The sequence below is a fragment of the Ambystoma mexicanum genome, chromosome 2p, assembly GCF_040938575.1.
Source record: "Ambystoma mexicanum isolate Mex_15411 chromosome 2p, UKY_AmexF1_1, whole genome shotgun sequence".
In the NCBI taxonomy this organism is placed as follows: Eukaryota; Metazoa; Chordata; class Amphibia; order Caudata; family Ambystomatidae; genus Ambystoma; species Ambystoma mexicanum.
The window spans coordinates 717,094,918-717,122,589 of NC_090923.1; the positions used below are offsets into that span (position 1 = coordinate 717,094,918).

Here is a 27,672-nt window from a genome sequence, read left to right on the forward strand (position 1 = left end):
CACAATAGAGACACCCAAGTATCAGCTTGGGGCCTCCCTTCTTTGTCGCCATTACTAACATGGTTGTTCTTTGTTAGCCCTTCTACCATTCTGGGAGGGGGAGGTCGGTGTGTTTTGCCTTTGGCAGGAACCCTTGGGTATCCCTGCCTAGTCTCCAGATTGTCTGGACAGGCAGGAAGTGGGTGAGGAGTCTTCCACCCGCCTGTCCTTTGTCTGCCAGAGTGCCTGAATAGGACCAGCTCCCACTGGGGGTCTGGCTGTCCTGATTGGACAGCCAAACTCCCCTTTCTGTAAAATGCTGAGAGAGATTGCAGAGGAGTGTGTGCTGGAACTGTATTAAAGGTGAGGCTTTGGGAGTGAAAATCAAGTCACTCACTGGAGACTGAAGTAAATGAAGAAGGAAATGGCCAGAGACGGCTGCAGACCATTACCACACCGTGAAGTGAACACTGCGGACCTGACCCTCTGTCGCACAGAAAACGGGTCTCCGGAGAAGACTCCTTCCCTTTTGCTGGTGGGAACAACCAGTCCCAAGACGAACTTTGAATTGACCCATCTCCCAAGGTCCGAGGAGTTTCCAGAACTGTGGAGACCGCAATACCAGGAGGCCTGCTCCCCTTTTCAAGTGCATCATCGTGAAAAGGCCGATCTGTCAAAATATTTGCTGAACCCGTAAGGACACTCCAGCGGTCTGATCCAGCTTGCCCAAACCCCCCTCATCCAAGTGTGGGACTGCAGGAATCAAAGCAGATTAACCGGCGCAATCCGTGTCCTTTTTTGGTGCTGAAGAAAAGGTACCAAAACCACAGTGAACCAAGAAGTTGCTGAAGTCATGCCTCAGGTCCTCCCTCGAGACTGCTGCTGAGAGACCCCTTCCATTGTCCTGCCTTCAGTCATCAGACCAAGGAATCCGCAGGTCTGGTCCAGAGCTGCAACATCGCAGAGCATCCAGCACAAACATTTTCTTCTAAACTAAGCTACTGTGGGGGAAAAAGGTATTGCTTACCTAATTCCAAGAAGTTGGCGTGCACCTAGAGGTGTCCAGGGTCACCCCTCTTACCGAAGCTGCTGCTTGTGTTCCTTCAAGTGCTTTTATAGGTCTCCCTTGTTGGTTGTTAACTTGCTGCTTCTATAACACTAGAGACTTGAAGAAATCCTCAAACTCTTTGTATTCTGCTGCTTTTCAAGACTTTGAGCCCTCTCCGAACTGCCTTTAGTTAGGGCTGTTTTTAGACTCAAGACTTGCTGTGCGAAGAAACCCTCTTTAGAAACTTGCACCAGGCTAATGTTACACTAACCATTTTCCTCCCTTTAAGTGCCTTCCCTATATGTGTTTGCAGAGTAAAGTATTACCATATGAACTGTTAAAAACCGCAGGTGCGCGTCATAACCAATAATTTCTAACGTCGCTACAAATGTAACCGCGAACAGACACAAAAGTGAAAGTGCCCTTTGAAGTGTATTCTTAAGTATTCCGAAGGGTTCTAGTGTAAATGTCTTAAAGTATTTAAAGTGATTCTGGTGTATTTATAATATATAATTTGATATGAATGTATAAGTGTACCTTTATTTGTGCATGTCTAGCTAAGGTTCAGTGTACTTACCTATAGCTCACATCTTCCTCTTAAGATAATCTTGACTGCTCTGCCACTCTACCAAGGCCCTGAGTTAGTACAGACTGATATTAAGAGTTGGAGATCTACAACCCCCTGGGATAGCTTACATAAGTCCTACTACCAGTAGGAATTTAGGAAAAATCCCCTAACAATAATGTTAATGTATTTGCATTTGCAAAGACTGTACATCATTTAAATTCGAATGGATTATGTCCTCCCACGTATTCCTCATCTTTGATACTCAAGTCTGCTTGCAGCTTGGTTGGGATCAAGTATCGGGCGACGTGCAGTGTCGAGTCATGGCCCTGGCTGACCTCCGTCCTGTCTTTGGCCGAGACGTTGATGATGGTATAAGTAGCACATGCAGCAACCGTCACCTCAGTTCTGTTTTTCTGCATGCTAGCGAGCTTCGGACGGTTCTTCACCTCAGTGAAATTTAACTGTTTCTTTGAAAAATCGAGAATGATGTCGACACCTAAGACAGGGTTCAAGCAGTGTTGTGATTGTGGTGCAAATATGTCCATAACGGACCCGCAGCAAGTATGTTTGTGGTGCCTTGGGAGTGGACCAGAGGGTGGATGACGCTGTTTCTGCCAATCAATGACTGTGAAGGCCTTGCAAGAGGAGAAGGGGAAACTCGTGGCAGGTTGCCCTATGTCAAAATTCCCTTCTGTTACCCCATCACAAAGGAGGTCTGCGGATTACTTGAGGGATGTTTCCCTGAGGAAAAAGCAAGCTAAACACCAAAAGCGCTAGAGGTCGAAGTCTCGACACGCGTCATCCTCCTCCCATAAAAAGTAAAAAAAAAAGCAACGGCAAAGGTCGCCGCCGTCGTCGTCTTCCTCCTCACCTGACAGGACGGTTGATTTCCCAAGTCGGGGTCCACGGCTGACTGGGAAAAGTTTAGATTAAAAATGTTGGTGTTTCAAAAAGTTGCTCAGTTTTTACCTCTGAAATAGCCGAAAAAGTCTCCTAATCCCACCACGTCTGACAAGACCGGCAGGGTGCCTGTGGCCTCCGCTTCTCAGGTGCCAGAGCGCACAGGAAGAAAGTCTCCTCAACACGCGTCAAAGGAGTCTTCCTCGAGACACGGGCTGAAGCTGGGTTCTTCTTCCTTGATGACTGTTGGAGGTCAGACACCTGGGTCTTCGAAGCCAGTGTTGAAGCATTCATTTAAATTGGCAAAGCCGTCGATACCCTCGACGCCGCTTCTTACTTTGACGCCTTCAGTGGTTTGCAAACCTGTCAAGACATCAAAGACGCTTAAGCCTCTACCAAGACCTGATTTATTTTCAGGTCTTTGGGATCTGTATTCGAAGAGGACCACCACTAAGTTGTACCCTTTGGTTACGAGTATGGTGCCCCCAATGTACTCTGAGAACTAGTCTGAGGAATCAGGATGAAAAACCCTGGCATTCCAGCAGCCTGGAACTCTCTCCAGAACCCGACTTTGCCAATCCAGAAATGTCGGGGTACTCTGACGTTTTATAGATCTGTGATGAGCAAGGTAACTGAGTATCTTGGTTGGGGGGAAGCCGACTGTCATAGTAGAGACGGATGATCTCAAGGACACCATAGACAGTGGACCACCAAAAGAAGCTGTACTTCCGTTTCACACAGCTTTGAGGACTAGGATTTTGGAGAACTGGTTTAAGCTGACTCCATGCCAGGAGTGAACAAAAATTTGAGGAAAAAATATAGGGCTGCTTCTATAGACCCTACATTTTTATCTGGGCACACGACTCCAGAAAATCTAGTAGTACAGGTGGCAACATCCTCTTCGAGAGCTTCCACGTACCCATCTATTCCACCTCCATAAGGATGATAAAAAGATTGATGTCCTGGGGAAAAGGGTCTTTAGTGCTGGAAGTATGGCATTGAAATTCATCAGTGCCACTTGCGCTTTAGCCAAGTACTCCCATACCTCATGAGGCGTCACTGCCTTGGTGGCAGAACACATCCCGGAAGGTGAGGAGAGGGATGGATTCTTAAACTTGGCAAGGAGGCAATGTGCCAATCGCTGCAATCTGGGTTGGATTCAGCGGATTCAGTTAGTAGGGCAATGATAACCAGCACAGTCTCAAGACGTTTTGCATGGTGCTGAATGTGTAGTTTTGCGCCTGATGTCCAAGCACACCTTATGGATATGCCTTTTGATGGATGCCAGTTATTTGGATAAAAAGCTGATGATAGCTTGGATAAACCTACAAGCTTCAAAAGCAGTGTCAAAATTCCTAGGCCAATTTTCTCAAAGGGGACATAGGACTCCATGTGGGTCCAGAGGTAGGGGAGGAAGTACCTCCCTCTCTGCCTCAGCTGCCTTACCCTCAGCTGCAGCAGCAACACCTTCAAAACCCCTTTTGATTCCTTTACACTCAAGACTGTGGTGGGGGAGGGCAGGCTGTCTCAGCATCTCGAGAGCTGGCGGGGCATAACCTTGAATGCTTGGGCACTACAGGCAGTGGCCCACGGCTACTGCCTCCCATTTCTGACATAACCTTCAGATTGCCTCCAAGAGGCCACTCTGTCGGATCCAGATCCTGTTGAAGGAGCGGAAGTTCTTACCATGTTGAGAAAAGGGGCGATAGTTAGTACCTGCAGCGGAGAGGGGTCAGGGATGGTACGCTCCTTATTTCCTAAACCCGGTGAAGGACAGAGGAGTGCGATCCAACTTGTACTTGAGACACTTAAACAAGTTCCTCATGAAGGACAAGTTCAAGATGGTAACTTTCACAGATCTTTCAGGTCCTATGAATCCAGGATTGGTTGGTGTTATTGGACCTTCAGGATGCTTACTTTCATGTGCCCATTCATCTAAAGCACAGAGTACCTGAGGTTCGCTCTTTGCGGTTCTCATTTTCAGTTTTGAGTTCTGCCATGCGGGCTCACCTCTGCCCTGAGGGTTTTCACCAAGCTTATGGCAGTGGTGGCACCAAGTCTATGGACTGAGGGGATTCACATCTACCCCTAACTGGATGACTGAGGTGACTCTGTGCCTCTGATCAACCAGTCACACTTGCCACTTCCTCCACGAGCTAGGCTTCTACCGGAACTTCAAGAAGTCCCACTTGACCCCATCACAAAAGCTTCAATTTATTGGAGCAGACCTAGATTGAGCCTTGGGGGGGAAAGCCTTGCCACTCGAGTTGAGGGCTCAACATCTCTCGCAGATGCTCCAAAAGTTTCAGAGTGCCCAACATCTTCCGGCCTTCAACTTCTTAAAGTTGCTTGACCTCATGGCATCCTTTATTTTTTCTGGTGCTAGAGGCACATCTGAGAATGAGAACCCCTACAGTGGGCTCTCGGATCCCAGTGGTCTCAATTCTCTGATAGAATGACGGACCTGAGCAAGGCTGCCCAGGATCTTCTGTGGTGGACTTGCCGAGTGACTATGAGGAGAACCTTTTTGGCAACCATGGCTGGAGATGACAATTGTGACAGATGCCTCCCTTACCGGATGGGGAGCCCATGTGAAAGAACTTTCAATCAGTGGTCACTGGTCTCTGTCGGAGTCCAGACTTCACATCATCCTTTTAGAGCTAAAGGCAGTCGGACTAACACTGATGTCTTTTCCCGCCTTCTGTGTGTGGGAAGACTGTCCTGTTAATGACGACAATACAGTGGCCATGCAGTACCTCAACATGAAAGGTGCTGTAGGGCCCCTACCTCTGTGCAGACAAACAATGCAGCTTTGGTTCTGGGCACTAAGATAAGGAATCTCTCTACTGGCAGTTCATCTAGCCGGAGAAGAGAAAATCGCGGTGGATGATCTGAGCAGGCAGAGCACGATCTCCCACGAGTGGGAGTTGGCTTACAAAGTCCTTCTGGAGATCTTTGTCGTTTGGGGAACCCCTCAAGTGTATCTGTTTGCAACCAGTCTCAACGAGAAGTGAGACATGTTCTGCTCCAGGGAATTTCCCCAAAGAGGAGCTCTAGGAGACGCTTTCGTAGTGGACTGGGAATTTCCACCTCTGTGCGTTTTTCCGCCAGCCCCGGTCATTCCTCATGTCATCAGGAGGTTGAGGAAGTACGGGAAATCAATGATCTTGATTGCCCTTGATTGGGCCAGGAGAACACGGCACCCGGACCTTCTAGAAATGGCCATCTGCCCTCCAATTAGTCTTCCCCAAAGAGAAGACTTGCTCTCGCAAGAGGGGCGTGGGGGGGTTTCCTCCTCCTTCATCCAGAAATCAGTACTCTGAATCTACACACCTGCTTTCTGAAAGGGTAAAATACAAAGATTGGAACCAGCTGGAGGACGTGATGGAGGTGTTGCTCTCAGTCAGCAGGCCAGCAACAAAATCCCTGTACCGCTGCTATTGGAACAAATTTCACAGCTGGTGCAGGGAGAGGAATTTTGATTATTTCACTTCACCTTTTTACTGTTTCTTTTTTTTTACAGTCTTTTTTTACTTCATTTAGTACATTTTGAGCTCTTAGTCTCCATGGTAAAACGATACCTGGTGGCGCTTAATATTTTCAAGCACTCAGCGGATGAAGGCTCCTATTTCAAGATCGCTATTCGATTTTTAAAGGGATTGACGCAACTTTTTCCCCAGTCCCGATTTAAATCTGGTATTGAGACATCAGATGGGGACGCACTTCGAACCTCTCCAGCACCTTGCCCTCTAAGAATGCCAACTCTTAAAAGGGTCTTCTTTCCCGCAATAACATCTGCCCGCAGGGTGAGTGAGCTACAGGTTCTTTCTGCCAAGCCACCTTTCACAACCTTCTTCAAGGACAATGTGGTGTTGAGAGTGCGTCTGTCAATTCCTTTTAACAAAGAAGATGGTATTACCTACCTTCTATCCACCAACTCGCCCTTCTAAGGAGGAGGGGGGGATTGCACCGTTTAGACCCAAGAAGGGATTTAAGTTTTAACTTGTCAAGGATGGCAAAAATCAGGCAGGATGACTTTTTATGTGCTACTCGTGCCACAGATTAGGGTTGGCTGTCCAAAACAGACTATTTTAGATGGATAATATTATGCATTTCAGAATGCTATTTTCTAGCCAGCAAGGACCTGCCTGAAGTATTAAGAGCACATTCTGACTTGAAAGAGGGTATCTACAAAGTGGCTACTTGGTCATTTTTACACACCTTCATTATTGCCTAGACTCTTGGTCAGGTCAGGAGGCCAAAGTTGGAAAAGCTGTACTTAACAAATACATTCTCAGCACCTACCTCCTTATGCTGCCTGCTTTGGGAGTGTATCAAAGATGAGCAATACAAGGGGAGGATACAATCCATTCGAAGAACAAATTACTTACCCTCTGGTAACGTTCTTCTGAATGGATATTCCTTGCACGTATTCCTCATTTCCTCTCCCATCCGTCCCCTCTTACTTGCTGAGAATTTCCATGTTAGACCTTCTCTTTGAATGCTGGAAACGTCAGTAACATCGGCAAATCATGCATAGGAAAAACTAGAACTCGGGCAACGGTCGCGGCACATGCTACTTATACTATCGTCGACTTTGCGGCCGAAGAACGGACAGAGGCTGTCCAGGGCCACGACTCGATGCTGCACAGCGCCTTATACTTGGAAAACAATTACAAAGCAAGCTGCCAGCAGACTTGTATCAAATCTATTTATTTGGGGAGAACATGCAGTCAAACAAAAATTACCAGGGGTAAGTAATATGTTCTTCTTTGCAAATGCAAAGACTGGTGGTGTCCCTTATTCCCTACACATGACTTTCCATGAGTGAATGCCGGCGAATGAAACACCCATGCCTTAACCTATCCCAAGTTCTGTGAAGGTCATTATGTAGTCAACGGATGACGTCATGCCCTTAATTAGGCTTGGGGGCGCTTGAAAGTCCCGAGTCTGTACACCCCCCAAGCCCCCCTTTTACTGATCTGTTTCAGGCTAGGATGGGGGCGTGGTGAGAATACTGACCATGTCCTCTGCTTGATATAAGAATAGGCAGGAAGAGCAGGTGAAGGGCTTCTCCTGACCCTCTTCTTCCAACTTGATGTCTGTCTGATGAGGGAGAAAGCCCGGCCCGTTGAGAGAAGATCATTGCTGTGGCACTTGCAGGTATGTTTTTAAATTTTTTTTTAAACCGTGAGATTTTATTTTTAAATGGTGCGAGAATGAGTGACGGGTGTATCTGATTGGAAGAAGCTGTATGAGAGCATGGTTGCTTGTGTGAATGATGTGAATGAATGTGTATATGAGGTCCAGGTCTGATTCCGAGCTCCATGTAAAATACATATCCCGTACAGGGCATGCCAAATAAATACCCAGAAGACGGTAGACCTTCTCTTAAACCTATGTTTCTCTATCTAAACCCCAATCAAGTCAAACCGTTTCTGGGGGCTCTAATTCGGACCAAAGATGGCCTCGTCTTTCCCTCCAACGAGCGGGTTCAAAACATGCTGTTCCAGATCCCCCACTATGTAGCCAGTCACAAGGGCACCGTATGCAAGGCCATGTGTCTTTTGGGGATGATGGCTTCCTGTGTCTAACTAGTTCTTCACGCTCGTGTGCGCATGTGACCCATGCAAGAGTGGCTCTCAGGCCAATGGTGTCAGGCCAGCGGCCAGTGGGACGATCTAATGATTGTCTCGGCAGCCCTCATTCAGTTTCTGCAGTAGTGGTCAAGGGAAAACCTTCTGCAGGGGAAAACCTTCACCACTCCTGCAGTAGAAGCCACTCTCGCCACAGACGCATCTTTGACGGGGTGGAGAGTTTCAGCTTCTTCAACAGACTGTGCACAGCATGTGGTCCCCAGCGGTAGCATCAAATCAACCTGTTGGAACTGCTAGAAGTGTTCAAGGCCCTGAAGGCCTTTCAAACACACCTCCAGGGGAAGACATTTCTAGTCCTCACGGACAGTACTACGGCCATGTATTACTTAAACAAGGTGGCACTCACTCTCTCGGGCTGTCCAAACTATCCCAGAACATATGGAAGTGGGCTCTCAAACACAAAATGCTCCTCCTTTCACAACATGTTCCAGGGGAACTCAATCTTTTGGCGGACATACTCGGCAGAGACTCCCCTCCCCCCCCCCCTGTTCTCCCCATCCCCCCCTACCCGTACAGCACGAGTGGCGATTAAGGGAGGACATTGTACTCAACATCTTCGCAGAATGGGGCTTCTCAGAGGTCAACTTGCTTGCCACTCTGGAGAACGCCCAATGCCACCCAGATTACGCCTCCAGGTACCCTCAGAACCACCCCCCATGCCCCAATTGCCCTGCTCAACAGATTAGTGCACAAGATGCAGCAAGAGCCAGCGAGGATGATTCTGGTGGCCCCGATGTGGGCCTGTCAGCCTTTGTTCTCCCATCTCATGACAATGTCAGTATTCCCTCCCAGGAACCTGCCGTGCCCGTAAAACATGCTGTCTCAAGACCAGGGAGAAACACTACATCCATGCCCTCATACTCTCAATTTATCAGCCTGGCTCCTGAGGTCATTGAGTTCGGGCACCTCCAGCTAATTCAAAGATGTATGGACAGACTCTGAGAGCACGGAAACCTAACGCCAGGCATTGCTACTCAAGCAAATGGAAGCACTTTGTCATCTGATGTAACGGCAAGGGCATCAATCCTATCAATCCTGCTCACCTAAAGATATCGTCCTGTACCTAACCCACCTGTTAGATTCAGTTCTGGTTTTCAAATCTCTAAAGGGCCACTTTCGGCGTACACCACGTCCCAGAGCAAGGTTTCATGGTGGAAAATGCCTGTAATTAAAGCCTTTCTGGAGGGGGTAAAGAAACTTCATCCCCCTATTTCCAACCCAGCTCCCGGGTGGTACCTGAATGTTCTTACCACACTAATGGGGCCTCCCTTTGAAGAAATGCACAAGGCTAGCCTTAAAGCACTCGCCTACAAGACCACCTTCCTGGTGGCTATCCCCATGAATAATGTAGCCATATATATGTCGCTGGGAAACGGCATAGTGGACATTATTTATGGGGATAATTTATGGTGTCCCAGTTTTCCTCCTGAGGACTTTCTGGCTCTCAGTGGCGTCTTTGATAAAGTTGCTGAAGCACCCCGGTGTCCCAGTTTCCCTCCTAAGGACTCTGCAGCTTTCTATGGCAGTGCTTCGCCATCCGGTTTGCATTTTCTGGGCTCACTGACTTTGCTTGAAGGCTTTTGCGTCTTACACGGTTCCTCTCGCCTGCTGTGTGCTTCTCTGTGATTGAGCATCATGGATGCTGCTCTCCGGTTCCTGCAATTGCTGGGAAGGTTTTCCGCTTTTTATGACGGCTTCTATGCGGCGGACCGGCTCCTGCAGTCTTCTTCTCCTAGCCTTCTCACCGAGCCGGCTGGCTCCACAGGTCTCTGTCTGCAGCACAGAAATCCCTTGGTCGATACCGATAGGATCAGGCTTTCCTCAGCAGTGTCTCCCCTCTGCCGCCGATTAGTTTTTTTTATGTCCTGGCACCTATCGTGCTCTCGCAACAAATAGAGCGCGTCTTGTGGTTCTTGTCTTTGCTGATTCTCATTACTCTTTCTTGTTGCAGTGTTTTCATAGGCACGGAAATGGAAGTCAGTTTTGGGTGATTTTTGTATGGGACCTGGGAAGGTATCTCAGTAGCTTTCATGGGTGGGTCAAGGGAGCCATGATCATATGCCATTAAGCCATGGGGAGTGGAAGAGGTATACCTAAAAGGGAAAGGGGGATACCATGTCTCATCCGATTAATCGCTTCTCTGAGGGTTAAAGATATTTTATGCTGTCCTATTTTGTGGGTGGAAGGCATCATGAAAAGGCATTGCGATATGCTTCTGTGCACTATTGGGAACTTTAATCTATTGGATTTTGTCATGAGTTACCTTACACAACTGATTGCAAACTGTCTGGCTTTTTACCCTATTTTTCACAGAAGGTGTGCAGTATAATGTACCCTTTGAACCCATTATTCAAAACAAATTCTCGGGGGGGAGATCCTCCCCTACTTCCCAAACCCTCCTTGTTTGGCTCAGGCTCCCTTGCTACGCTCAGTCACACTTGCAAATTGCTGGAAATATTTAGGCCCCTCTAATTTAAAAAAATTACCAGCCACCACTGGGTGAGCAACCAACATAAAATAACAAAGGGTGGGTAGAACGGAGGAAAACTAAAACCTAGCAAGAAGGTAAGATCCCTATGGGCCTGCACAATAATGTACAGTGTCCTTAAGAAGCAACCCAACTCTTGTACATGTGAAAGGCCCTAGACCTGATCGTTAACACCTAACACACATGGTCGGTTATGAGATAAAATGAGAACCATACTATTTAATAAACAGGAAAATCTTTAACAAATCTCTAACGACCCATAACTTTACTCCAGTCATTTAGGCTTGCAGTGCATTATAAATGTATTAAAGCAGAATCGCATATAATAATCCATTATAGTCATAGGAAAAATGAGTCTGTAGTAAAAGGCTTCCAGAAATCAATACAACATTTTAGCAACAATACTTGAATTAGTTATTGTTGAAAGTGCATTCCCCATAAGCGAAATGCAGGGTCCGACTTTCAAAATGAATATAAAACCATAGATAAGTGCAAATATTATGAAGCTTTGTCCAGAGCTCACTGAACCCATTGGGGAATCTTTTCTAACACATGCTACACGTTTCACCCTTGTTCAGAAGGGATTGCCTTTTACACCCTCTGCAATTGAATCTTTCGAGGGGATTGGGTCCTCCGACGTATTCCATATCTATGACGGGTAATGTCCACAGCTGTGCTGCTTCGGAAACTTTTTCGGCGTCTGCGTCCTGCGTCGATGACGTCGATGCGCCGCCGTCGAGGACCTCCACCGACGTCCGACGTCATCCGATGTGATAAGTAGGACGCACGACACCAGTAGCCTCAGTTCCGTTTTTTCCGCGAACGTGTTGCTTCGTGTTTCTCGGTTCTAGCCTCGACTCATTGGAGTTCTGTTCTTTCTGGTTCTTCGAACCTGTTCGTTTGTGAATATTCCTTCGACGATGTCTTCCGCTTCGTCTTCAACCCCGCGTCCGGGCTTCAAGAAGTGCGGGGAGTGTGGGTCCAAGATGTCGGTGACTGACTCGCACGATGCCTGCCTCTGGTGCCTCGGGGAGGCCCACGACACGGATGACTGTGTCGACTGCCTGTCGCTCACGTCCAAGGCCTTACGCGAACGTAAGAAGAAATTGTCGGTAGGTCGGGTGTCCAAGCCCCGGAAGTCGAAGTCGGCGGGGCTTTCGACGGATGATTCGAGGGGTGACTCTCCGCGTCATTGTCGGAAGTCTCGTCGGTCTTCTTCTAGGAGTCGGTCTCGCCACTCCTCAGCCTCTTCGAGGCATTCTCGGAAGCGCCGACACCGGTCGCCTTCCAGGTCCTCTTCAGAGGACTCTGCCCGGCGCGTCGGTTACCCCACCAGCCGTGCGACGCCGGAGGAATGGGCTTCCTTCGGGAAGAAGATGTTGGCGATTCTTGAGTCGCAGGGTACTCAACCGTCCGCGCCCCCGAGTGGGGTCGGCCGTGTGAGGTCGAGAGCCACCGCTCGCAAGAGTGGTCGGCGCGAGTCACGGGAGAGGTCCCGTTCGGACAAGGAGGCTCGTTCTCGCTGTGCCCGTTCCAGGTCCCGGTCCTCGACGCGATCGAGACCGTGTGCACCTGTGATGTCTTCGAGGAAGACGTCGACGTCTGTGGCGTCGAGGGCGTCGACAGGCTTTCTCGAGGCTCCGGCTCCGAGGAAGTCGTCGAGGCCGTCGACGGTCAGGTCGTCGAGGGACACGCTCGGGGCTCCGGCTTCGAGGGCTGTGTCGACGCCGCCGATACTGGAGGCGCTGCATCTGACGTCGACGCCGATTTCCTCGACGTCGACGCCGATCCTCTGGGCGCCGTTGCCGGTTTTCTCGGCGTCGGCGCCGATTCGCTCGACGCCATCGACGCCTTTCGTGTCGGAGGTGCCCCGTGTCTCGGGTGTTCCCCCTAGGAAGGCTCTGGCTAAGAGCAGGCACTCTCGGGTGCCTTTCCACCACTTGGATTATATTTCAGAGGCGGATGAGGATTCGGATGGCCTGGTTCCTAGTCAGGTGCCAGATGACATTGTCTCGGGCCATAGTCAATTTGACGATTTGAGGCAGTCGCTGCATGATGCCAGTGGACTGGACACCTCTCCGGAGGTGGAATTTGGTCGGCCTGAGCCTGGCTCCCATGCCGATTCCTCATACCGGCGCCTTATGGCTAGGGTGTCTGAGTATTTGGGATGGTCTGCTCCCCCAGGGGAGTTTGTGCAGGATGATCTGACGGACATCCTTGATGTTGGTCCCCCATCTGACCCGGTACTGCCGTTCCATATGGCTTTACAGCGTAGGGTGGCGGCGGCTTGGACTGCTCCGGAGAGTCTCCCGGCAGTGGGCAGATCCTTGTCGCGAAAATACCGTCCAGCCAGTGGCGACCCCTGCTACTTGACCAGGCACCCCACTCCGGAAAGTTTGGTGGTGCAGGCGGCCACGGCCCCGGCAAAGCAGGCGTCGTACCCTACCATCCCTCCTGATAGGGACGACAAACGTTTTGATGGCTGGGCGAAGAAGGTGTTTTCTTCTGGTGGTATGGCGCTTCAGGCGGCCAACTCCATTTGTGCCTTGTCGCGTTTCACGCACACTCTGTGGAACTGTGTTGCGTTAGCGGCTGAACATATTCCCGAAGGGGTCGAACGGGATGGTTTCCTTGCTATGGTCCAGGATGGTAAGGATGCCATGTGTGAGTCCGTTCAGTCGGGTTTGGACTTAGCTGAATGCGTCAGTAGGTCCATGGCGGCGAGCACCGTGATACGCAGGTTTGCGTGGTTGCGGAAGTCGGGGTTTGCTCCTGATGTGCAGTCCCGGCTCCTCAACATGCCCTTTGATGGTGAACATCTTTTTGGCAGCAAGGCTGACGAGAGCCTTGAGAGGTTGCAGACCTCAAAAGCTGCAGCGAAGTCGTTGGGCGCTGCAGTTCGCCAACCTCCGCCTTTTCGTCCTAGGGGACAGCAGTGGAGGGGTGGCTCCTTTCGCTATTACTCGTCCTTTGGTAAAGCGAGAGGAGCTGGCAGTCAAAGGGGCCAACGCAGGGGTACCAGAGGTGGACGACAAGGTACCCGTGGTGCCAAGGCCGCTCGGGCAGTTGCTTCTTTGCCCTCAGGTAACGCCGCAGCCGCTCCTACTCAGTCATGAGGCCATGTCCCATGGTTCGCCGGTTGGGGGAAGGCTGGCGCAGCATCTTGTAGAGTGGCGTGCCATTACTTCAGATGTGTGGGTTCTGGAGATCATAACCCACGGCTACTGTCTTCCCTTTCGGCACAGGCCTCGCGACAATCCACCGGGGAATCTCTCTTTGAAGTGTCCGGATCCGCTCCTTGCGCAGGATATTCAGGCCCTGCTGGAGAAAGGCGCCATAGAACTGGTGCCTGTAGCGGAGAGGAACAAGGGATGGTATTCCCCTTATTTTTTGGTTTCGAAGAAAGACGGGGGATTGAGACCCATCATGGACTTGCGCGGTTTGAACAAACTCCTCAGGAAGGACAAGTTCAAGATGGTTACTCTCTCTCAAGTCCTCCAGGCCCTTCAGCTTCAGGACTGGTTGGTGTCACTCGACCTCAAGGATGCTTACTTCCATGTGCCGATCCATCCCAAGCACAAGAAGTACCTGAGGTTCGCGGTTGGCGACTCGCACTTTCAGTTTCGGGTCCTGCCGTTCGGTTTGACCTCCGCCCCGAGGGTTTTCACCAAGCTCATGGTGGTGGTGGCAGCGCATCTCAGGCAAGGGGGGATTCACGTCTACCCCTACCTGGACGATTGGTTGATCAGGGGGAGCTCTCCCGAGCAAGTCCTGGATCATCTGTCCATCGCCTGCCACTCCCTTCACAGGCTGGGCTTCTCCCTCAATTTAAAGAAGTCCCATTTGACGCCAACACAGAGGCTCCAGTACATCGGAGCAGTGCTCGACACTTCCCTGGGGCAGTGTTTTCCTCCCCAGGTGAGGGCTCTTCACATTCAGCAGATGGTGCACAAGTTTCAGCATGCCCAGACGCTCCCAGCGTTCGAGTTCTTGAGGTTGCTCGGCCTCATGGCATCCTGCATTCTTCTGGTGCCAGAGGCTCGCCTGCGCATGAGATCTTTGCAGTGGGCACTCAAGATGCAATGGTCGCAGTCCTCCGGCAGGATGTCGGACCCGATTCAGGTGCCGCCCTCGGTCGCCCAGGACCTTCTGTGGTGGGCCGTCGAAGGCAACTTGATGAAAGGGGCTCCATTTTGGCTTCCCTGGCCGGAGGTGACGATCGTGACGGATGCATCCCTCACTGGATGGGGAGCTCATGCCAACGAGCTGACAGTCAGCGGTCGTTGGTCTCCGTCGGAGTCCAGACTCCATATCAATCTGTTGGAGCTGAGGGCCGTCAGGCTAGCCCTGATGGCTTTTCTGCCGACTGTGCGAGGAAGGAATGTCCTGATCCTGACGGACAACACGGTGGCCATGCACTACCTCAACAAAAAGGGGGGGGCAGGGTCACTTCCTCTGTGCAGGGAGGCGATGCAGCTCGAGTTCTGGGCCATCCAGCAGGAAGTTTCGGTCTCGGCAGTTCATCTGGCCGGAGTCGAAAACGTGACGGCGGATGCTCTGAGCAGGCAGAGCGCGATCTCTCACGAGTGGGAGTTGGCTCAGGAGATTCTCCTGGAGATCTTCGCCCTTTGGGGGACCCCTCAAGTGGATCTCTTCGCCTCCAGTGTCAACCGGAAGTGCGGGAGGTTCTGCTCGCGGGAATTTCCTCCAAGAGGAGCCTTAGGAGACGCGTTCGTGGTGGATTGGTCGTTCCCGCTGCTGTACGCGTTTCCTCCAGTCCCCGTCATCCCGCAAGTGCTGCGGAGGTTGCGGAAGTTCGGTTCCCGGATGATCCTCATTGCTCCGGCGTGGGCTCGGAGGACGTGGTACCCGGACCTTCTCGACTTGTCCATCTGCCCTCCACGTCGTCTTCCCTACCGAGACGATCTGCTCTCACGGGAGGGGGGTCAGGTTCTCCATCCAGAGGTCGGATCCCTCAACCTTCACGCTTGGCTTCTGAAAGGTTGAGGTATAAGGATTGGGACCTCCCTGAGGACGTGATGGAGGTGTTGCTTTCGGCCCGAAGGCCCGCAACTAAGTCTCTGTACCGTTGCCGTTGGCGTAAGTTCTGCGACTGGTGCAGAGTTCAGAATGTGGATCCTTTTGCATGTGACATCCCCATGGTTCTGTCCTTTTTGCTTTCTTTGGCCCACAGGGGCTTGCAAGTGGGTACCATTAAAGGTTACCTGGCGGCGCTGTCCATCTTTAAGCGCTCATCTGAAGACTGTTCTTACTTTAAAATCCCTTTGATTTCACAGTTTCTAAAAGGGCTCACTAATGTGTTCCCTCCGTCGCCTTTCCTGGTGCCCGGTTGGGATTTAAACCTTGTTCTTAGGTTTCTTATGGGTGCTCCGTTTGAGCCTTTACATTCTTGCCCTTTGAGGCTGTTGTCTTTGAAAACTGTGTTTTTAGTTGCGGTTACTTCCGCTCGCAGAGTGAGTGAGTTACAGGCACTTTCTGTTAAGCCACCCTTCACTGTATTTCACAAGGACAGGGTTGTCCTTCGAGTTCGTCCTTCTTTTCTTCCAAAGGTGGTGACGGAATTTCATTTGGCCCAGAAGATTGTTCTTCCGGCATTCTATCCTCCTCCGCATCCTGGTAAGGAAGAGGAGAGGCTCCATAGGCTTGATCCTAGGAGAGCTTTGAGCTTTTATGTTTCTCGCATGTCCCGGGTCAGAGTGGACGATCAACTCTTTATTGGTTACGCTGGTAAGCGCTTGGGGCAAGCTGTGACGAAACAGACTTTGTCGCGCTGGATTATTTTGGCCATCTCGGAGTGTTACCGCTTGGCGGGTAAGGACCCACCGGCTGGCTTGCGGGCCCATTCTACCAGGGGCGTGGCTGCATCTACTGCCCTGCAGAGGGGTGTTCCTATTCGCAACATCTGTGATGCTGCCACCTGGGCTTCAGTACATACATTTGTACGGCATTATTCCCTCGATTCCATCAGAGGGCAGGATCTGGCCTTTGGCAAGGCGGTCCTTTGCTCTGCTATTTGATTGGCTATTCTAAATTTTGTTTCTAAATTCTTTCCCTCCTCCTTGATTTGGTACTGCTTTGGGAGTCTGTCATAGATATGGAATACGTCGGAGGACCCAATCCCCTCGAAGAACAAGTTACTTTCTTACCTGGTAACGTTCTTTCGATGGGAGGGTCCGACGACGTATTCCATATCGCTCCCACCCTGCCTTCCCCGCTGCAGAATTTCTGTTGCGATTGCAGCTTACGTTCCGCAAGGCTTTGTGTCGGACTGGCAGTTGACTAATGTCACACGTTCTGGGGGAAAAAACTACAACTGAGGCTACTGGCGTCGTGCGTCCTACTTATCACATCGGATGACGTCGGACGTCGGAGGAGGTCCTCGACGGCGGCGCATCGACGTCATCGACGCAGGACGCAGACGCCGAAAAAGTTTCCGAAGCAGCACAGCTGTGGACATTACCTGTCATAGATATGGAATACGTCGTCGGACCCTCCCATCGAAAGAACGTTACCAGGTAAGAAAGTAACTTGTTCTTCTTTCCTTCATCTTATTTTTAATTTCCTCTTCTTCCTCCTACGTTCTTCACAATTATTTTTTATCACTATATCTTCCCCATTGTACCTTTTTCTGTTTCCTGTTCTGTTTGACTACTCTTGGAATAGTTTCCTCTTCCCAACCCAGAGTAGCTCCAATCCTTCTCAGCTCTTACAAGCTGTTCCTTTTCCCAATGCTCCTGTTGTACCGCTTTGTGATGGTTGTCTGTGAATTCTTTCAAAACATGATACCTTTGCCATCCAGAGGCCAAAGAGAAGTGCGGAGGAACCAAAACTAAAAGAGCCACTAAAGAAAGAGGGAACACAAAACGAGTCCAAGAACGTGAAGACACCATCACTTTCAGAGGAGGAAGCGAAAAAATGGACTCAGAAAAATCCTGAAGCTAAATCTACTGAACCAGAGGTTTGTGAAACGAGATGAAGCAAAATATTAGGTGTTTCTTTTTTCTCACTTGATCTTGTGTTTTTTTTCAATGCATGTTAGTTTTGTTTCAGTTTGGCGTCTTTTGCAACTATGACCTAGCCTCTTTTCTTGAGATCTAACTTAATCTTTAAATTGCGGGCAAGTGGCAATGTTAATTTGTAATTTAGGCACTACAAATGTACTGTCTTGATTTTTGCACTTGTCGGCCGAATACATTTTCACAAGTATCGGATGCCTTGGTACTGCGTGTGAATGACTATTGTCTCTTTGGTAAGTAAGAGCATAGCTTTGTGTGGTCCATAGCTCTAGCAATATACATCTGGGAGGGCTTTCCACAGTTCTCCTGAGGATGGTGTTGGTACTGGCATTGCCTAGGTTCCAGGATGTATTCTTTGGGATGTTGCCAAAACAGCTGGACTTGACCTATGTACACAGCAATGTAGATAGAACTGGCCTTTTTTAGTGCGCATCACATTGCCTATTGATGCATTCCTCTCACACATTTCTCATGATTAAAATGACACCCAGGCGCAGACTTGTTCAGAAATCTTTCTTTCTGCCACAAGATTGTTGCATGCAACTTTGTGCCGACTACCTCGCGCGGTTTGTTAGAATTTGCTCGATTGGCTATTATAGGTATTGCGACAGAACATTTCTGGAATGTCGACAGACTGACGCACTAAACAGATCATGTAAACCAACCCGTGACCAACAGTACAATGCACTTTGACTGAAATCAACATGCATGATGAAATGGCAATCCATGATTAAATAGATCTTCTATATCCTAAGTGGTAAGAACTTAGAGGCAAGTCAATCGCTTGTGCATCTCAGTGTATTGTCCCCATCATGTTTTCGAATTGGCTCCCTTGTGCCCTAAATTTCAAGGTTATCTGCAGGGCAGCCAGTAGTGACATTTATTCAAGCCAATCCTCTGTTCTTGCATTGCCCTTCTGCTTACTGTTTCTTAAAAGCCTATTCTTCCCAACCATTATTATCATCTTATCTACAAGTTTGCAGAGTCCAGAATGGTTCTCTTGGGTTTTAGACTTCACTTTCTTTTTACTTCAGCTAAAGTCCCTTTGCAGTTGTAACTAATTTTTGGTGTGAGGGGTGAGAAATGTGAGGCAGACAACTTTGTGGAGGTGTTGGGGAGAATTCTCATTTCGAATGGATTGTGTCCTCCCACGTATTCCTCATTTTATGATGAATCGTTATCTCCAGCTTCGCTGCTTCGGAAAAAATGTTTCTTGCCAGAGGGCGCTGTGCTCGAGGTTGCGGCGTCGACTGTCCCTCGACGGACTCCGTACTCTGTCGACGTCACTGATGGCATAAATAGCTCGAAACGCGCCCGTTGCTTCAGTTCCGTTTTTCCGATCGCTTCACAATCGCGAACGGCGTGCTTCAAGTTTTTCTGAGAGAGACAAATGTCGTCTTCTACAGCTTCGACACCCAAGACTGGGTTTAAGAAGTGCATCGATTTTTGGATCGAAAATGTCGATTATGGATCCTCACCGAGTTTCTCTCTGGTGCCTCGGTTCAAGTCATCGAACCGACGACTGTGGCTCCTGTCAGTCTATGACAGAGAAGGCCCTTCGTGAGAGGAGAGGTAAACTGTCGGTGGGGAGGGAAGCTTCTAAAGCTAAGGCTGTGTCCAAAAAACAAAAAGAATCGACCGATTCGAAGGAGTCGGATCGCCGTAAACATTACAAGAGATCTCAATCTTGTAGCAGGTCGAGATGCTTGTAATCTTCCTCGTCTAAAAAACTGAAGAGGAGACATATGTCTCCTCCATCATCTTTTGAGTCATCGACTGAAGAAATTCGATGTCCGACAAAATCGGATTTCCTCAGAAAAAAGGAGGAATTTCGAAAAAAGATGGAGGTATTCGAGAATGCGGCCCGAACCCCTCGAATAAACCTCAGAAGAGCCATACCCCATAAAGTCGCTCCATTGGAAGTCAAACTACTATGGTTAAAGCCAGTAGTGTCGAGGATACTCGAAAAACTCGAGTCGACGCCAAAACTCTTCGTCGAAGGATTAAAGACTTCGCGATCGGCGTCGATCGCTTCGGCATCGAAGCCAAAAGCATCTTCGACGCCTGTGTCGAAGTCTTCATCGAAGATTCCTTCGACAACTTCAAAAGATTTTTCTATTCCTTCGACAAGTATTGTGGAGGAAAAGAGGAGATTTACTCCTTTACCCAGATCTGACTTTTTTAAGTCTATGTCCTCAATTTATAAGGAATCTGCCTCGGAGGATGAGGAAATCTCTCCTTTTGGAGTTCAATATGGCATAAAGCAAGTTCCAGAGGAACTTATAGATCCAGAGTCTAAAATGAGAGACCTTAGGGATACTTTGCATTCTGCCAGTGGCATTGACACGTCACTAGAATTAGAATTTGCCAGACCTGATCCTGCAGAACACGCAAACTCAGGGTACAGGAGTCTTATGACTAGAGTAATTGAATATATGGGTTGGGGTAACACTTTGCCCGTTTTCGAACAGGATGATATGACCGATATAATTGTCAGAGGTCCTCCAAAAAGATCCAGTTCTCCCTTTCCATAGGACTCTTCAGAGGACAGTGGAAAAAAACTGGGAAAATCCGGAAAGTATTGCTGCTGCAAACAGTAATTTTCCCAGGAAATATAGACCAGCTGGTTCTGATCCTGAATTCTTAAACAGGCATCCGACTGCAGAAAGCCCAGTTGTTCAGGCAGCATCTACATCAAAACAAACAGCATATCCCACTATCCCTCTGGATAGAGAGGATAAAAAAAATTAATGCTTGGGCCCGTAAAGTTTTCACTTCAGGCAGCATGGCCTTAAATCATTAAATCAACCAATGTCACCTGTACCCTGGCCAGGTTCACCCATACCCTGTGGGACTGTAATTCAGCGGCGGCTGATCATATTCCGGACGGCGAGGAAAGGGAAGGCTTTCTGAATATAGTCAAAGACGGGAAGGAGGCAATGGGGGGAATGTCTCCAGTCTGGACTGGATACTGTTGATAATATCAGCAGATCCATGGCTGCAAGCACGGTTCTATGCAGATTTTCGGTGGTTGAGGAAGTCGGGGTTTGCACCAGATGTGCAGGCCAGACTTCTCAACATGCCCTTTGATGGCTCGAGGCTGTTTGGCAGTAAGGCTGATGAAAGCCTAGAAAAACTCCAGACCTCAAAAGCGGCAGCTAAATCTCTTAGTGCCTCCATGCGCCAGCCTCACAAACCCTATTCCGGCTCATCTTCCTGGAGGGGTCGTTCTTTTCGATACTACTCCTCTTTTGGTAGAGGAAGAGGACAGGCTTTTCAAAGAGGCAAAAGAAATGTCCCTCGTGGAGCATGAGGAAGAGGTGCGAAATCAGCCTCAGGAGTGGCATCTTTGCCCTCTGCCGCTCCTGCAGCTGCCTCCAAATCACTCTGAGACCTTGTTACACAAAACCCCAGTGGGAGGCAGGATCTCTCAGCATCTGAATGAATGGCAGGGCATTACCTCAGAAGCTTGGGCACTGGAAACAGTAGCTCAAGGTTACTGTCTCCCCTTCCAAAAAAGGCCTCACAATCATCCACCGGGAGCCAACTCCGGCAAAATTCCAGACCCGCTTCTGTTGCAGGAAATTTTAACCCTGCTAGAGAAAGGTGCTATAGAACAGGTACCTGTAGCGTAGAGGAACAGGGGTTGGTACTCCCCATATTTTCTCATCCCAAAAAAGGACAGAGGATTGAGATCCATCTTGGACTTAAGAAACTTGAACAAGTTCCTCAGGAAGGACAAGTTCAAGATGGTGACCCTTTCTCAGATCCTTCAGGCTCTACAACTCCAAGACTGGTTGGTATCATTGGGACCTTCAGTAATGCTTACTTTCATGTGCCAATCCATCCCAACCACAGAAAGTACCCGAGGTTCGCGATTGGCAACTCTCATTATCAGTTTCGTGTTCTGCCATTCAGGTTGACCCCCGCCCGAGGGTATTCACCAAGCATATGGCAGTAGTGGCAGCGAGTCTCAGGAGAGGGGGGGATTCACGTCTACCCCTACCTGGACGACTGGTTGATCAGAGCACGTTCTCCCGACCAAGCTCAGGAATATCTTTCGATCACCTGCCACTTCCTTCACAAATTGGGCTTCTCCTTCAATTTTAAGAAGTCCCACATGATACCATCCCAAAAGCTCCAGTTTATCGGAGCAGTCTTGGATATTTCCTCGGGAAAAGCCTCGCCTCCCGAGGTGAGAGCTCTCCACATTCTGCAGATGGTGACAAAGTTCCAGAATGCCCAACATCTACCGGCCTTCGATTTTCTGAGTTTGCTCGGCCTCATGGCATCCTGCATTTTCCTAGTGTCAGAAGCCAGATTGAGAATGAGATCCCTTCAATGGGCACTCAGAACTCAGTGGTCCCAGTTCTCAGGGAATATGTCGGATCTTCTGCAAGTCCCGATCGCAGTTGCTCAGGATCTTCTATGGTGGGCTTGCAACGACAATATCCTCAAAGGAGAATCTTTTTGGCAACCATGGCCGGAGATAACAGTAGTGACGGACGCCTCACTCACGGGGTGCAAGCACACACCAACGATCTGACAATCATCAGAGTCCAAACTACACATCACCCTATTGGAGCTGAGGGCAATCAGACTAGCACTGAAGGCCTTTCTGCCCTCTGTACAGGGAAAAAATGTTCTGATAATGACGGACAACACAGTGGCCATGTATTATCTCAACAAGAGAGGAGGTGTAGGGTTACTACCACTGTGCAGAGAGGCAATGCAGCTCTGGTTCTGGGAAATACGAGAAGGAATCTCTCTATCGGCAATTCACCCAGCCGGAGAGCAGAACACGGCGGCAGACGCTCTGAGCAGGCAGAGCACAATCTCCCACGAGTGGGAGCTAGCTCAGGAAGTCCTTCTGGAGATCTTCACCCAGTGGATCTGTTTGCCACTGCGATCAACCGGAAGTGCGATCAGTACTGCTCAAGGGAATTTCCTCAAAGAGGAGCTGTGGGAGACACATTCGTAGTGGAGTGGACGTTTCCACTGCTGTACGCGTTTCCTCCGGTCCCCGTGATTCCTCAAGTAATCAGGAGGTTGAGAAAGTTCAGGAAAACCATGATCCTAATTGCCCCAGATTGGGCCATGAGGACGTGGTACCCAGACCTTCTAGACATGTCCATCTGCCCTCCAATACGTCTTCCGCAAAGAGAGGATCTTCTCTCACAAGAGGAAGGTCGGGTTCTCCATCCAGAGGTCAAGACACTCAACCTTCACGCATGGTTTCTGAGAGGTTGAGATACAAGGATTGGGATCTTCTGGATGACATAATGGAGACCTTGCTTTCGGCCAGAAGGCCAGCAACAAAGTCTTTGTACCGATGTTGCTGTAATAAGTTCAGTAACTGGTGCAAGGATAAGGATGTGGACCCTTTTTTCAATGTGGCACCCCAATGGTGCTTTCTTTTCTATTGCATCTAGCCAATCTGGTGCTCCAGATAGTAACAATTAAAGGATATCTTGCTGCACAGTCCATTTTCAAGCGCACCTCGGAAGAGGCTTCATACTTCAAAATTCCATTAATAATACAATTCCTAAAAAGACTTACTAACGTATACCCTCCAGTACCTTTTCATGTCCCAGCTTGGGATTAAAATTTGGTACTTAAGTTTCTGACTTGTATACCTTTTGAGCCTCTACGCTCCTGTCCATTGAGACTTCTAACATTAAAGACTGTTCTTCTTGCGGCCTTATCAGCCCGCAGGGTTAGTGAACTTCAGGCTCTCATGCAAGCCTCCATACACTATTTTTTATAAGGACAAGGTAGTTCTCAAAGTTAAACCTTCCTTTTTACCAAAAGTGGTTTCCGACTTCCATTTGTCACAAACAATATTATTACCAACTTTCTATCCTCCTCCTCATTTGGGCAAAGAGGAGAGACTACATAGACTAGACCCCAATAGGGCTCTTAGTTTCTATATTTCAAGGATGTCAAAGTTACGCCAAGATGACCAGCTTTTTGTGGGTTATACTGGTCATAAACTGGGTTTATCAGTGACAAAACGGACCATATCCCGCTGGATCATTTTAGCTATACTGGAATGCTACAAATTAGCGGCGAAAGACCCACCAGATGGGCTTCGAGCCCATTCTACAAGGGGAATGGCTACTTCTGCGGCTCTAAAGAGGGGAGTTCCTGCAGCAGACATTTGTTCAGCTGCACCTTGGAAATCAATGCATACTTTCATGAAGCATTACTGTTTAGATACTGCTTCCTCCAATGAGGGGCTGTTTGCCAAGGTGGTACTTCACTCAGTCCATGAAAACAGTATTTAGTACTCCCACCTTCCAAAATTGACACTGCTATGGGAGTCTATCATAAGATGAGGAATACGTGGGAGGACACAATCCATTCGAAGAACAAGTTACTTACCAAATGTAACGTTCTTTCCACTGGATGACCATTTTGCTGTGTGATTGACAGCCTAGGCTGTGCATGAATGGGAGAAACCTGCTTAAAAGGCGAGGGATTTGGGATTAGAGGCAGTCGACCACCGCAAGAAATACCTGATGAAGAAACCATGAATGAAGCTTGCTGCTTCCTCCTGTACCTTTGAATTGTCTGAAGCCCTGCTGCTCTGCTGAAACTCCTTTTCCTAATCGACAAGAGAAGCTCCGGAAGGGACGACTTCTTCCCTTGGGTTAGTGGGACCAACTAACACCGAGACTAACTTCACTGGACCATCTCCTCTGATTGGCTGTACTACTTTGCTGCTTCAAGAACCGAGTTCCAGGGGTCGAGAAATCCATGGTCCAGTGTGACGTCTGAAATCCAGCCAGAAACTCCAGGAGTCTAGTAAGGACCCTCCAGAAGCAGGACAACCAGAGCAAGAGTACCCTCACCAGAGTGCACAACCCAAGAAGTGTGAAGGAAGCCCAACCGGTATCCGGGTTCCGCGACAGTCCTGTTCGCTGAGAGCTGAAACCACAAAGTGCTGCTGAACCGAAAAGAGCCTGTAGCTGCCGACGACCTCCAAATTGTTGCCGCAGGAGCCCTCTAGACATCCTCCTTCTTGTCCCCACGACTGAGGCTCAGGAACCCAGGGTCTGCATCGTTGCAACAGGACAGAATCCAGCTGGACCACTCTTCTTCAAACCAGAGTTACTGTTTGAACTTACTGTTTAGACTTGGGGTACGTACCTCAGTGTCCCTTTAGCTGTGTTCTTCCCAGATGGGAATTGCATTGGCTACTATTAGAGTTGATTCCAACTCTGCTTTTCACCGGCTTCACAGCTTGTGACCCTACAAGTGATTTTTACAAACTCTCTAACTTTGTGCAAGACTTTTGTCTAAGAAGTGCCTCAGCTCCATAGACAGTGCTCCAATTGACTTTGGCTGTCCTGGCTCCCTGCAGACTCTTCTAGCCCGCTGACTTTTGTATTTCTGTCCCTCCGTAGGTGGTAACTTGTTTTAGACTGTTATTGCTGGGAAAGTCTTGTCTAGATCGCATTGGAAGATGTTTGTCCTCACCTAAACTGAGAACTTGTTTAACCTTTTTCCTTCCTTTTAAACTTTACTTTCTGCAACTTCAGCATCTGCAAAGTATGACCAGTCCGATAGAAAAATGCCATTATTGTCCTTGCGAATGAAATCACCTCAGGGTGTAGGAATTAATTGTTTAAGAAGCATATCCAAAGATTATCCACTGACTTGCTGCGATTCTGAAAAGTATTTTAAAGTATATTTTGATTGTTGGATATCTTGCCCTTTTTAAAGAACGCTTATTTAAAAACTGATATTAAATAACTATTTATAACTGAAACTAAGTGTTACTTGGCTACTTGTATTTGTGGATGTCATTGCTACAGCTCTACAGCTCACATTTACCCCTCCTGAGATAGGCCTGGCTGCTCAGTCACACTACCAACTTGTATAGTACAGACCTATACCAAACGGTGGAGTACCTAATACCAAACAGATAAGTGTTGTGAAGTCTCACACAGTGTTACTACATCAATTCTTATCTAACAGAAGGTTTTTCAAAAGATGCAATTTTATTAAATTAAAAGTTTGGATAAACGCATCACTATCCCTACCCTGACTGAGATTTCCCTGCCTAAAATAAACTAAAGTAAACACTAACAAAGGATATCTGTCCATCACACTTAAACATACAATAACTCAATAAAGTAATGCATGGCAGTTCAAAAGCAACACAAATGATATAACAATTGAGTTTGTAATATGTCAGTCTCTCCTTATCTTGGTGGATTCCCCCTCCCCAGATTCAAGGAGGAATCGGTTCCCCTGTTCCACAAAGTTATAAGGAAATATGTTAAGTGAGTACTCCACGCCTTTCATTATTTTCCATAGGTTTTATTGGAGTAACTATTCACGACAGCAGGCACTTCAACTTACAAACTCCAACTGAATAACAACTGATTCCAGAATATCACAACGTAGGTAAACATTCTATATGGAACACATGTGAGCTCACAGTATCTCAAAGATCCACATGAGACATCTAACACTTCTAATTACTTTGAAAAAACATGTTACTACTATTAAGTTACATTGTGTTTTGATCACTCAAACTATGTTTTAACATAACTGTCAATCATAACAAAATCCTGGTTTGTAGCAAGGTTCTAACGCAGTTCTTTGTGACTCCAGCTTGACAATAGAAAGTTCCAACACTCCAGTGATTCAACAAAGAAAATATAAAGTGCTTTCTCTTCCTTGAGCAAGGGTAAGATGCAGAATTATCCTCTTCGCATTATGAAGATCTCCTTAGTTTGTCAATGACAACAATTGTCATTGTCTGGATGATTAGCCACAACTGAATAATTCTGAAGAAATAGAACTCATCTACAACAGTTTTATACAGTTCTTTCTTCAGTGCCACAAGCAACATAAATTGTGTTTGTCAGCACCACTGTATAGCACTTTATCAACTTCTACCTGGTTTACTCCCATGCCAGGCCTACTACAAAGGTTTTACACCCGGGTATACTCCCCTGCCCGAACAATGTTTCACAAACCGCCAGTGCTTCTGTGGTTGAGATCAACTTATAATAGTTTTACAACAGCTTCACAATGTTCATTATTTTGTAACTTCTAACTTTTAGAAACTCTTCAGGAAAAACAGGATTTACATTGGTGCTCTTTAGTGCTCCTCTGCAAATTATGCTCCTCTCCTTCTGAATAACCTTTTCCAGAAGGGCAGCCTTTTTGCCACTGTTTTTCCCACTGCATAGGTAGCCACATACTGACAACGATGGGGTATTATTGTTCTTCTTCCTTGGCAATGTGTGTTTATACCAGCTGTTATATGCTTCTCAAAACATGAGCAACACGCTTCACAACCTTTGAATCTTTCATTAGTCCCTTTTCATCTTTGGCAATATCTGATGGATTAAAATTGCCTTGTTTTTTGTTTCTCTTGGCACGGGCAATGGTTGTATGTATCCAGTTTTAATACTATTACCCCATCAGATTGCTGGGTTCCCCATAAACACACAAGCTTGCAGTTAGTCATTTGGTTTTGACAAATATGGCTATTACTGCTTTTTAATAGTTTGGTATTCAAAATGACCGTTAGTATCACTTCCACTCGCAAGTGTTTTCTACTTGGTAAGCGCCTGCCTTGCGCATGCCAGTGGTCTCGAAGCGCTCCAGGATCATTATCAGCTGAAACCACTGTGTAAGGCATGCGTGTCCAATCCCTTCATTGCTCGCAGGTGTTCTGCTTCAGTGGCTCCTCACAACCGGGCAAACTGCTAATCCTGGTCTGCCGTTGCCCGCACCAATTGTAACAGGAGCTTCATTTGCTCCAGAGACTCTGTGCTCGGCAGCTACCAGAGACCGTCTCTAGGGGAGGAAAGGTACCCTTGCTTTCGCTTCCTGCTGCACAGCCTCGGCAAAACCGGTCTTCTGAGGACGAGCTTCCCTCTTCCACGCTACCCGCTGCACAACCTCTTCACTTAATGCTTCTGGGGGTACAGACCCTCTTTGGACCAGCTACTGTTTTCTGCTAAACAGTG

The 27,672-nt window shown here is 48.3% G+C and overlaps 1 protein-coding gene across 3 annotated transcripts in view; it reads left to right on the forward strand.

The window, feature by feature from the left end:
• LOC138566710 (transmembrane protein 87A-like) overlaps window positions 1-27,672 on the forward strand; it is a 1,181,601-nt gene that overhangs the window by 334,150 nt on the left and 819,779 nt on the right. For 2 of the 3 annotated variants that reach the window (XM_069644306.1, XM_069644304.1), the window contains exon 7: window positions 17,461-17,619. The exons of the other annotated variant lie outside the window; for it this stretch is intronic. In XM_069644306.1, the coding sequence (XP_069500407.1) occupies window positions 17,461-17,619 (159 nt within the window). The remainder of the gene's footprint in view (window positions 1-17,460; window positions 17,620-27,672) is intronic. 3 annotated transcript variants of the gene reach the window in all.